Source organism: Leptonychotes weddellii, chromosome 1 (genome assembly GCF_054177405.1).
Source record: "Leptonychotes weddellii isolate Sample4059 chromosome 1, ASM5417740v2, whole genome shotgun sequence".
Lineage (NCBI taxonomy): Eukaryota > Metazoa > Chordata > Mammalia > Carnivora > Phocidae > Leptonychotes > Leptonychotes weddellii.
In genome coordinates this window covers 56265415-56278818 of record NC_138369.1, presented here as the reverse complement: position 1 = coordinate 56278818, position 13404 = coordinate 56265415, and the positions used below count along the sequence as shown (strand labels likewise).

General features: G+C 37.7%; 1 protein-coding gene across 1 annotated transcript in view; it reads right to left on the bottom strand.

Moving 5' to 3' along the window:
• GOLGA4 (golgin A4) overlaps window positions 1–13404 on the bottom strand; it is a 108195-nt gene that overhangs the window by 90372 nt on the left and 4419 nt on the right. The window contains exon 2 of the mRNA XM_081818860.1: window positions 10099–10188. Coding sequence (XP_081674986.1) covers window positions 10099–10188 — 90 coding nt within the window. The remainder of the gene's footprint in view (window positions 1–10098; window positions 10189–13404) is intronic.

The following is a 13404-nucleotide window of genomic DNA, read 5'->3' as shown; positions in this document are numbered from 1 at the left end:
ATTCATCAGTTTTACACAATTCACAGCGCTCACCATAGCACATACCCTCCCCAATATCTATCACCCAGCCACCCCATCCCTCCCAACCCCCCATCACTCCAGCAACCCTCAGTTTGTTTCCTGAGATTAAGAATTCCTCATATCAGTGAGGTCATATGATACATGTCTTTCTCTGATTGACTTATTTCATCCTTCTTAACCAGAGTTCAAAGAGAAAATTAAGTCCTAATGACTGCCCTAAGGCATCCACTAGCATTCACTGTATGTAACAAATTAGCATATCTCCTATGAATTAATGTATCTCCTAGTAGAGGAGGGTCTCTAAAAAGTTTAGTACCTTAGCAAGTGTGTATAAGTTTTGTTTCTATCTTCCTACATACTGTTATATACAGATGTCAGCTACAACACTTACTTACTAGTAGGGGACATTAAACTCATTCTGCTTTTATTTCTAACAATGTACATTTTAAGAAGCGTTTGTCATAATATACTCTATCAAAGATTCAAGAATAAAATTGTTTACAGCATGTCGACAGCAGCAGCAGATGAGAAAATATTCATTCAGTACAGACCATGGGTAAATCATTTTTTTTTTTTGCATTTTTTTTTTTTAAAGATTTTATTTATTTTTCAACAGAGAGAGAGAGACAGCGAGAGAGGGAACACAAGCAGGGGGAGTGGGAGAGGGAGAAGCAGGCTTCCCGCTGACCAGGGAGCCCGATGTGGGACTCGATCCCAGGACCCTGGGATCATGACCTGAGCTGAAGGTAGACGCTTAACGACTGAGCCACCCAGGCGCCCTTGGTAAATCATTTTGAATAAATTCAAGACCATTTTGTCTATATAAATATATCTACTATATATAAAGTCTCTAAACAAAAAAGTAGCAAATCAGCACAAGCTGTTAACATTCCCTTGCCCTACTCACTACTGAAAAGACCAATGGTATATAAAAATGGGAAGAAAGTTATATCGGGCTAGGAAACCAGGAAGCAGCAATATGGATTCAAGGAATTTCTACTAAGTCCTAGGGCACCTGCTTAAGAAAAATAAGTCTTCAAAGATCAGCTAGCAGGGCGCCTGGGTGGCTCAGTCGGTTAAGCGTCTGCCTTCAGATCAGGTCATGATCTCTGGGTCCTGGGATCAGCCCCACACTGGTCTCCCTGTTCAGGGGGGAGTCTGCTTTTGCCTCTCCCTCTCCCCCCTGTTCCTGCTGTCTCTCTCTCTCACTCATGCTCTCTCTCTCTCTCAAATAAAATAAACAAAATCTTAAAGAAAGAAAGATCAGCTCGCCATTCTAATTCTGAAAATGCTCAGCATACTCAACAAGCGGGGAGTCTGCTTGAGGATTCTTTCTCTCTCCTCTCCCTCTGCCCCTCCCCCAACTCATGCTCACTCATGTGCACTCTCTCAAGTAAATAAATAAATCTTAAAAAAAAAAACAACAACAACAAACAACACTTCCCACAAAGAAAAGCCCAGGATCAGATGGCTTCACTGGCAAATTATACCAAACATCTGAATAATTACTACTAATCTTCACAAGCTCTTCCCAAAAAATATAAGCAGAGGGAATACTTCCCAACTCATTTTATAAGGCTAATATTATCCTGATACCAAAACCAGACATCACAAAAAAGAAAACCACAGACCAACATCTCATGAATATAGACACAAAAATCCACAATAAAATACTAGCAAATCAAACCCAGCAATATAAGATGTACACCATGAACAAGTGGGATTTATCCCAGGAATGCAAGGTTAGTTTAACATCCAAAAACCAATTAATATAATACACCATATCAACAGAATAAAGGACAAAACCACATGCCCATTTCAATAAACACAAAGAAAGCATTTGATAAAATTAAACACTGCTTCTAAGAATGCTCAACAAATTAGGAAAGAAAGGGAACTTTCTCAGCATAATAAAGGCAATTTACTAACTCCAACAGATAACATCATACTTAAAGACAAAAAGACTGAATACCTTCCCCCTAAGATCAGGAATGAGATAGGTATGTCTGCCTTCACCACTTCTGTTCAACACTGTACTAAAGGTCCTAGCCAGAGCAACTAGGAAGAAAATGTTATAAAAGGCAACCAGATTAAAGGAAGATATAAAACTACCTCTGTGTGCAGATAACAGGATCTTGTACATAGAAAATACTAAGTAATCTACTAAATAACTGTTAGAACCTAATAAATGAGTTCTGCAAGGTTGCAGGATATAAGATCAATTGACAAAAATCAATTTTATTTCTACAGTGACAATGAGAAAACCAAAAATGAAATTAAGAAAATAATTCCGTTTACAGTAACATCCAGAAGAATAAAATACTTGAAAATAAATTTAACAAAAGTAGTACAGACCTTATATTCTGAAAAGCATACTTCTTTTTTTGAAAAAAATTAAAGAAGATCTAAATAAATGGAGGGGGAGAGGGGAAAAAAGAGAGGGAAAGAAGATAAAAAGCTTCCCAACTAATAAAAACTGATAAAGACAACACAAAAAGTACAAGCCACTCTCCTTACAAATAGAGTTGGGAGACATGTATATAAAGTAACTATCAAAGTGAGTACAGCAGAATATTAATAATGCAATCTGATCAGTTGAGTTGATTTAAGGAATGAACAATTGGCTTAATATTAGGAAGCCTATTAATATAACTCATATCCTATCATTTGACCAAAAGAAAAAACTATGAGAGGGGCGCCTGGATGGCTCAGTCATTAAGCGTCTGCCTTCGGCTCAGGTCATGATCCCAGGGTCCTAGGATCGAGCCCCACATCGGGCTCCCTGCTCAGCGGAGAGCCTGCTTCTCCCTCTCCCTCTGCCTGCCTCTCTGCCTACTTGTGCTCTCTCTCTGTCAAATAATAAATAAAATCTTTAAAAAAAAAAAAAGAAAAGAAAAAAAGAAGAAACTATGAGAACTGAATAGATACTAAGGCAACTTGACAGGGGTAAAATACTTGCATTAACTGACAGATGGTAGGGACAGGTAGCTTCCAGTCTAATGTCTAACAAAGTAAAAGCATACCAGCTTTGAAAGTCAATCTATTTAGGGGCAAAATTCATTCCAAACTTAAGAAGAAATGTTTCTCGCCCATTACTTTCAAGATACTTCTCAGTAACTCCTAAAGAACAATGCCTGTAGCCCTGAAATAGAATAAATTTATAAAATGTGCTTAGGAATTATCAAAAGCTGAGAGTGTCATAGAATAGTACAAACTGACTTGGAATGGCAAAGACAACTAGAGAAGCGGTATTTTATTTCTGAAAGATGTCTCAGACCAAGAAGAATAAAAAAGAGGGGCGCCTGGCTGGCTCAGTCTGTGGAGCATGCAAATCTTGATCTCAGGGTTATGAGTTCAAGCCCCACGTTGGGTATAAAGATTGTTTGAAAACAAAATTTAAAAAGGTGGGGGGAGGGGGAGGAAGAAGAAGAAAAAGTGACATCTTTCTCAACGTTTGGGAAAGCATTCCAATCCAAAGCAGCCTGACACTTCATTATTTCTTCCCTTGTAATGTCACAATTAAAAATTTAGTGTCTGTGCTATCCAAGAGCTGACAGGTACAGAAAAAGCCTTTTTGTTTCTGTATCATAATAATCTTTTGTATGTGATTCAAAAATCATGAGTATTTTCATACTTCTAAATTCACTTGCTCCTCACAAGAACCCTATGAGAGGAGATATTCATTATAACACAATTCTAAAGATGCGAAAGCTGAGGCTCTAAGAAGTTAAAAGCAGTTTTGTCCAAAGTCACACAGGCAGTAAGGGATGATATCCTGTGATCCCTCCACCATTCCAGGCTGTCTCTCTGCACGTAGGGAAGCAAAAAAACGTATGGTATTTATGAACACACATCTACTAAACAGAATGGAATCCATCAATCAATTAACCAGAGCTATTTATTTCTATGCATCATTTTTTTAGCAAAAAACCAAACAAACAAAAAAGGATTCTAAGAAAATAAACTGATTTCTGGAATTTAATTTTAAAACAATATGAAGGGGTGCCTGGGTGGCTTAGTCGTTAAGTGTCTGCCTTCAGCTCAGGTTATGATTCCAGGGTCCTGGGATCAAGCCCCACATTGGACTCCCTGCTCTGCGGGAAGCCTGCTTCTCCCTCTCCCACTCCCCCTGCTGTGTTCCTGCTCTCGCTATCTCTCTCTCTCTGTCAAATAAATAAATAAAATCTTCAAAAAAATAAAACAATATGAAAATGTTGGCTAGACGAGTCCCTAGGATAAGGATAAGAATGGACAAGCCTAAACTATGAGGAAGTGTGTCCAAAAGACAGCAAATTAGAGAGCAGGGTAAGTAAAGATATCAATCCTTCCTTCAAAAGTTCAGCAAGTAAAGAGACAGAGCAATAACATCCCTAGGACCTTAGTCTACATAATGGTCCATCTGTTTCCCTCTCTTCAGGTAGGGACCTAAGCAAAGTAAGCTGAGCAGACCTTCCCATCTTCCATGGCTGCCCCCAGAAACTACTTAAAACTTAACGAGCACCTACTATGTGCAAAGCACCATGCTAGAAGATTTACATGCTGGTGAACCCCCACAAAACAAGAATTATTATTTCCATTTTACAAAGAGAAAATCTGAGTTACTGGAAAGTTAACTTTCAAAGGTCCTTCAGCCAGCAAGTAAATCCAGGCTGATCCAGATGACTCCAAAAACTATCCTCTTCTCAATAGTCCACACCAGGTCTTACTCCAAACAAATTACATAAACAGATCTTCATGCTCTTAGAAAAATCATTAGATTCAGCCACAAAAAGGAATGAAGTATGAAACATGCTACAACATAGATAAACCTTCAAAACATCATGCTAAAAGAGCCAGACACAAAAGGTTACAAATTGTATGGTTCCATTTATACAAAATATCCAGAATAAATGGATCCATAATGACAGTAAGCAGATTAGCGGTCACCTGGGGCTGGCGGAGAGGGAGCACGGGGGAGTAACTGCTTAATGAGTATGGGGTTTCTTTTTGGAATAATGAAAATGTCATGGAATTAGAGAGATGCGATGAATGTACAACACTGTGAATATATGAAATGCCACTTTGAAATTGTAGATGTTATGTTATAGGAATTTAATCTCAATTAAAAAAACATCATCAGAGTGGAACAGAGCGCAGGAGGCTATAGTAGCCTCATCTGCCTAGTCAGCCTTTCACATGATCCTACATTCTCTACTACTCTAAAGCATCCAGCTCTAGAGAGGCAAAAAAGATTCATCTCAAGCAACAAAAGGGGAAGGAAGCTCTATGCTGAAGATAACAAGGCTATGCCCAGGATCACCAGAAGAAAGCGGATGGTCAACGTGCATGTGCACATGATGAGAGAGTGCCAGAGCCCTGTAGACCTTAGGGTCAGCACAATCTGAGTCTGTTCTCCTTTGCCTTCAATGTCTGAATCATATAGATGATTTTTTATATCCTTATAATAAGGAAGCCTGCAACCAAAGACAGACTTATTTAGATTTACATATAGTATTTACTAACACAGTAAAACAGACATATTAGGAGGTATATAAAAACTTTAATTATCCAGGAAATTATCTAAATGAAACTATCTACTTCTGAAGCATTCTGGATAACAGAGACTACTGTATTTACTGAAAAGGTGGACAAATATTTATATTTTGAGTTAAACTTCCACATTTTACTAAAAAGGAACATTATAACATTTAAAAACAGAAAGTCGGGATCTTCTATCTCAGAGATTTAACAAAATCTAAACCCACAGAGTGGGAGGATGAATAAAAAGGTAATTCTTACGTAATGCCCATTTAATCAATAACTTAATTATGAAATTAGAAAGTCCTTTAATTTTGTAAAATAAACTGAACTGACCATTACATTGGTCAAAAATAGCTTTTAGAGTTGTTAGGAAACACTTTAAAAGCAAGGAGATGAAGGGATGATGCTGCTCTTTCAATCAGAAACCACTTCTTTAGTTAAACCTATGAAGTACAGGATCTTTAGGATTGAAATTTGGGAATTTGGAAAGGAATAAAAAATAACCTTTAGCTCACTTAGCCTATTGTAAAAGGATATTCAAATCATCCCTTTCAAAAAGGATTATTTTGTAAAGATATATTCAATTAAAATGTTTTAAAGCATCTTAGATAAAATAAATATTTTTTAAAAAGTTAATAGTAGGGGTGCCTGTTTGGCTCAGTCAGAAGAACATGTGACTGAGGATCATGAGTTTGAGCCCCATGTTGGGTGTAGAGACTGCTTACACAAAAAAGCTTTAAAAATATATAAAAATAAAAAAAAATTAAAAAGCAATAGTAGCAATCAACAAGTTATTTTCAGCGTTTCAACTGTATTGTGTGTAAACCAATATACTATAAAACCAACCAATATACTGAATATAGTAATGATGCTATCAACACTGATTGCCAAAATGGTTCTACTCAGTACTGCAGCTTTCATTCAAATTGGTTACATGTATAAACTAAGGTCAAGAGCATTAAATTTGAAATCACAAAGAGATGTAATACTGCAAGTGATATACAAGAAAATAAGATCCCCAAGAAAGCATGCACATACTTCATACTTTAAACAACTTCGTCAGATCATTTAAATCTATGCACCAAGGACATAGTCTATGCCAAGGGCATAGAATGCCAAGGACATGCCAAGGACATAGAATATGCCATTAACTTTGAATGCAAAAACTATACTATGAAGTGTTTATTTTGCTATCAACATCTACTATAAAAAGTTTAAAATTTTTTTTGTGTTAAAGTAACCTTAGAAAAAATTAAAAATAAAGTAACTTTCATCAAAACAACTTGGAAATACCTCTCAAATTTTTAAATTTGAAATCCATCCTATAACCCAGCAATCCCATTCCTAGGATTCTATCTTGAAGAAGAATGGCATTATAAATGTTTATGTACAATGCTCAGTACAGTACTGCTTATAATACTGAAAAGGTTATAAAATTTGATTTATAATACTGAGACTCTCTCCAAACTAATCTATAGAATCAATACAATCCCAATCAAAATCTCCACAGGTTTGTTTTGTTGTTGTCATTGTCTGTGTTTCATTTCGTTGTGAGTTTGTTTTTCTGAGACTTGAAAGTCTAATTCTAGGGGCGCCTGGGTGGCTCAGTTGTTAAGCGTCTGCCTTCGGCTCAGGTCATGATCCCAGGGTCCTGGGATCGAGCCCCACATCGAGCCCCACATCGGGCTCCCTGCTCCGCGGGAAGCCTGCTTCTCCCTCTCCCACTCCCCCTCCTTGTGTTCCCTCTCTCGCTGTGTCTCTCTCTGTCAAATAAATAAATAAAATCTTTAAAAAAAAAAATCTAATTCTAAAATTTATATGGAAAGGAATAAGAATAACTAAGACACTCAAGAAGAACAAGGTAGGAGTGCTATGGACTGAATGTGTCTCCCCAAATTCACATATTGAAGCCCTAGCCCTCAATGTGATGTTATTTGGAGGCAGAGCCTTTGGGAGGTAATTAATTAGAGAAGGTCAAGAGGATGGGGCCTTCATGATGGGATTAGTATCCTTATAAAAAGAGAAAGAGACAGGAGAACTACCTTTCCCCTACTCCCACCCATCCCCTTCTTCCTAGGTGTATGTACCAAGAAGGGCCATGCTAAGACATAATGAGAAGATAGCTACCTGCAAATCAGTAAGAGAGCCCTGGCCAGACAGCCAATCTGCTGGCACCTTGATCCTGGACTGCCCAGCCTCTGGAACTGTGAGAAACAAATGTCTGTTTAATCTACTAGCGTATGGAATTTTGTTAAAGCAGCCCAAACTGACCAAGACAGCAAAGACCTGCTCTACAGAAGACAAGATTTAATATAAAACTACTGTTACTAAGACAGTGTGGTATCAGATCAAAGACAGACAAAGCAAACAAGGGAACAGAATAGAGAGCTCAGAAACAAATCTATTCGGGCGCCTGGGTGGCTCAGTTGGTTAAGCGACTGCCTTCGGCTCAGGTCATGATCCTGGAGTCCCGGGATCGAGTCCCGCATCGGGCTCCCTGCTTGGCAGGGAGTCTGCTTCTCCCTCTGACCCTCCTCACTCTCATGCTCTCTGTCTCTCATTCTCTCTGTCTCAAATAAATAAATAAAATCTTTAAAAAAAAAAAGAAACAAATCTACTCAAATATAGACACTTAATTTCTGAAAAAAGGTAGCACAGTAGAGCAATGTGGAAAGAATGGGACAACTGGATAGCCATATGGGCGGGTTGGGTGGTGGGAGGGAGACACACAGACTTGATCCCTACCTCACACCATGCTGAAAAAAATCATTTCCAAATGGAATGTAGATCCAAATGTGAAAAGTGAAACAGGATATGGGAGGATGGGCAAAATGGGTGAAGGAGAGCAAGAGGTACAGGCATCCCATTATGGAATGATTAAGTCACAGGAATAAAAAGTACAGCATAGAGAATAGAGTCAAAGATATTGTAATAGCCTTGTATGGTGACAGATGGCAGCCACACTTTTGGTGAGCACAACGTAACTTACAGACTTGTCAAATCACTATGTTGTACACTATACTTCTTAAAAAAATGATTTTTGAAAAGTAAAACAGGAAAATACTCTCAGGGTAAGAAAAGAATTCTGTAATAAGAAACAAAAACACTGGCCAGAAAATAAAATATTAATAAATTATAATACATTAAAACTAAGAATTTCAGTTCATCTAAGGACACCATTAAGAGAATAAAAGGGCAAGCCACAGGCCAGAAGAAGATTATCTGCTAGGCATATAGCCAATAAAAAACTCCTATCTGTATATGTTAACTGGAATTTAAATAAAAACTTGAAACAAAAAAAGAAGAAGAAGAAACATCAAGACACAGAAAAACTCATTATAAGAAAAAAAAAATGTGTAACTATGTATGGTGATGGATGGTAACTAGACTTATTGTGGTGATCATTTCAGTGTATTCAAATATCCAATCACTATATAGTACACATGAAATTAATGTTATATGTCAATTATACCTTAATAAAAAAAACTCCTATCCACACTACATAAAAAAGAACTACAAATCAATAAAAGACAAGCCAAGAGAAAAATGAGCAAGATACATAAACAAGCACTTCACAAAAAAAGATATCAAATGGCCAACACAGAGATGAAAAGTGCACAATCTTATTTGTCATCAGAGAAATAAGAGAACACTACACACCCATGAGAATGGCTGAAATTAAAGAGACTAGCAAGAATGAAGAGCACCAGCAACTTTCAGAAACTCCTGGTAGAAAGGTAAAGTTCTACAACTATTCTGAAAAACAGTGGGCATTATCTTCTAAAGTGTTAAAACTCTGTATACCTTTTGATTCAGTGTTCCACTCCTAGGTACAAAGCAAAAGAAATGCAGGTACATGTGTACCAAAAGAAATGTACAATGATGTTCACAGCAGCATAATTTATAATAACCCCAAACTGTAAACAACCCAAATGTTTATAATGTTCACAACAGAAAGCATACTTACATGGTACTATAAAGAAAAGGAAAGAAACAAATACCAAGAGGTCAGGATGATAGTAATCTTTTTGGGGGGAAGAAGGCAGCGCTATAATGCTGGCAGGGTTCCTTTTGGAACCTCAGTGGTTTCCTTCATAATAATTCATTGATTTGTGCATTTCTGTTTTACTCTCTTCTGAACCTGTGTGGCAGTTCACCACAAGAAAAAGTTGAAAATAATCTAATCTGAGCTATGGGGCTAGCTGCAAGTCACACAAAATGAGTTAAGTTCACAGATTCCAATCAATAGCTTGAAAATATAGAACTTTTTTCTATTTGATGCTATGTTAAACAAATTATTATCAAATTATTATAAACCTCAACTATTAAAGGCAGAGTATATTGTCCTCTTAAATTAAGATTCTCAACGAAAACATATTTTACAAAAGCATAACTACTATTTACAAAGAAACAATAATGTTGTTATTAATAAAAATACCTAACAATTAAAAATTGACCTGTCAAAATAATTTTCCATTTTGTTATCAACAGTAGCCTGCATTTTAGATTAATAAGCTTCTTCTAAGAGGTTTATTAAAGAAGAAATTCCAAACTTACCTCTCTATTGGGTGTACCTTCATCAAGTTGCTCTGTAAATGAAAATGTCCTGCTCCTGGTTCTTGTTGGTGTCGAAGAATTGGAGGGAGCCTAGATTTAAAAATTATTGCATAAATTACAAAGACTACATTGACTAGTGGACTATGTATTGTGTAGTCTTTCTCTCAGTTCATGCCCAAAGAACCCCATGAAAGAAAGGAAAAAACAAACACATGAAAAAGAAAACAATACTTAAAACATCAACTAGAAGACCTAGGCTGCCTACTGGGTCCTTGGTCTGCCTCTACCACCAACCAGAACTGTAACCTTAGCTAAACTAACTTTTTGAGGGCTATGTGTCCTCATATATAAAATAAGGCTGTGCTGTTAACATAAGATGATAACATTAGGGGAAAGTGAAACCAGCTGAGGAGTATACGAAAACTCTCTGTACGATTTTGGCAACTTCCCTAAAATCAAAATTATTCCAAAATTAAAAGTTCATGAAAAAAATAAGGTTGTCAATTCAATCTTTAAAGTGCCTTCCAGGGACGCGTGGGTGGCTCAGATAATTAAGCATCTGCCTTCAGCTCAGGTCATGATTTCCAGGTCCTGGGGTTGAGCTTCCAGCTCAGCGGGGAGTCTGCTTCTCCCTCTGCCTCTCCCCTGGCTTGTGCTCTCTCTGTCTCTGTCTCTCTCAAATGAATAAATAAAATCTTTAAAAAAATTAAAAAATAAAGTGCCTTCCAGCTCTAATATTCAATACTATGTAATGCACAAGTAAACATCTCTCTAGTCAAGGGCCTTGCTTTAAGTCTACCTTGCACACCACAGCTAGATCCTAAGATGCCAATCCATTTAGTTCTGTAAAGGAGAGCCTGACTCCTATCATTTTCAGTACAAAAATCCTCAGGAGAAAGGGCCCAAAATTTAAACTAGGAGGTTGAAATCTACTACTCTAAGGTGAACCAAAAAAGTCCTAAAAGTATAAAGCCAAAACTTTAAGACCCTCCCTCATCCATAACAAAACAGATCTGAACTCATCTACACATAGAAATAAGCCCTGATGTCTTACCCTTTTGTAGTCTGCAAAGTACTACATCAATAAAAGGCATTTAATAAATATTTGTTAAATAAACGAGTGAATGAATGAACCGATGGAACCCTGATCTGTCAAGTGGGCACATACTGCTGTGGGTAGGCTGGAACAGAGAGGTCATTAGGAATAGTGTACACACATACACATACATACATACATACACACATATACATATTTACTTTACAGTAACTGCAACATTTCAAATTAAGATAGATGTCCCATAAATGGTATTGGGACAAATGCCATCCATATGGGGGGAGAGACACCAATCAGATGCTTACTTCATACTTAAGCTATATTAAAGATTTAATTTTTTAAGTTTTCATTTAAATTCCAGTTAGTGAACATACAGTGTAATATTAGTTTCAGGTATACAACACCTGGTACTCACCACAAGTGTACTCCTTAATCCCTATTACCTATTTAACTCATGATTTTTAAAAATTGAAATATAAAAGAAGATATGAGAGTTTATTTCTATAATCACTGAATAGGAAAGAGATCTTTCTGTCAAAACCAGAAATCAAAAGGAACAGTTTAATTGGGAGGGGGGAAAATATCAACAAAATAATGACAAAAATTTAATAACCTTTTTTTTTCTAAACAGCTCTTATAACTCTGTAAGCTAGAACTCAGAAAACTTACTCAGTCTCCCTCTCATCTAGAGCAGGTGACCTGAGCTCCACCAATGAATATACACCCATGAGACTCTGAGTCATAAGTGAGGGATGTGAGAAAATAGACACACAAATTTAAAGTTCATCATCTGGTGAGCAATGGAGACAAAAGCTTTATGCAGTTGTGCAGAGGAATTATTGATTCAGCTTTCCAAATACCAGGAAAGGGCTACTTTCAGACAGTGACCATCCAATCACTCAAAAAGTATACCCCCAATGTAAATATTTACAATCTTTATACTTTGGCTTCATGTGAGCCTAATCAGTAACTGAGAACCTCATCAGCTCTGGATTAACTAGCAAAATCAAATGTTGGAGTGTGCAATAGGTAGGTCATAAAACACTGTATTCAGAAAAGTAGTACCACCTGGCAGGCTTGGCCTGATGGCTGGTAGGTCTTCCCCCGGAGTTGCAAGAGTAAGGATCACATATGTGACGTATGATTGTAAAATATAAAACATGCATAAAAAACTAATTGTACTTGACCATTTATTGGAAGGTCCTGGATCTTTAATGGGCTATCCTCACTTCAAAATATAAAGGGATTTAGATTCCTCCAAACTAAATTTGGTCTAATTAATTCTCATACCCATGAGAAATCTGCACAGGTTTCTAAGCTATTTGTCACAATTAATATCTTTATTGCCCACCAATGGATTATTAACTAACCATTGGCCTCTATTTTAGTATAGGGAAAACCATTTTAATCACTGTGGTAGGTAGAGTTCTAAGATGACCCCAAATGACCCTCACCCTGTGAATATGAGCTCACTCCCTTGACTACCTCACATTACATAGTAAAAGGGATTTCCACAGGCATATTTAAGGTTTCTAATCAGTAGTCTTTGAGTCAATCAAAAGATTACCTGGATGGGTCTAGCCTAATCACAAAAGCCCTTCAAATAAGAGTCTAGAGTGCAAAGGCAGAGGCAGAAGGCAGAGAAATGCACCCCTGCTGTCCTGAAAGAAAACAAAATGCCTATCAGGGCCAAGTGACAAGGAACTGCAGGTGGCCTCAGGAGCTGAATGGCCCTCTTCAACAGCCAGGAAGAAATAAGGACCTCAGTCCTATAACCACAGGGGACTAAATTCTACTACAGCCACATGAGCACAGAAGAAAACCCTAGAGGTCCAGATAAGAACATAGTCTGGGGGCACTTGGGTGGCTGAGTCCGTTTGGTGTCTGCCTTCCGCTCAGGTCATGATCTCAGGGTACTGGGATTGAGCCCCGTATCGGGCTCCCTGCTCTTCGGGAAGTCTGCTTCTCCCTCTCCCTCTGCCCCACCCCCCTCTCCACTCATGCCCTCTCTCTCTCAAATAAATACATCTTTAAAAAAACAAAAAAGAACATAAGGGGCGCCTGGGTGGCTCAGTTGGTTAAGCGACTGCCTTCGGCTCAGGTCATGATCCTGGAGTCCCTGGATCGAGTCCCGCATCGGGCTCCCTGCTCGGCAGGGAGTCTGCTTCTCCCTCTGACCCTCCTCCCTCTCATGCTCTCTGTCTCTCATTCTCTCTGTCTCAAATAAATAAATAAAATCTTTAAAAAAATAA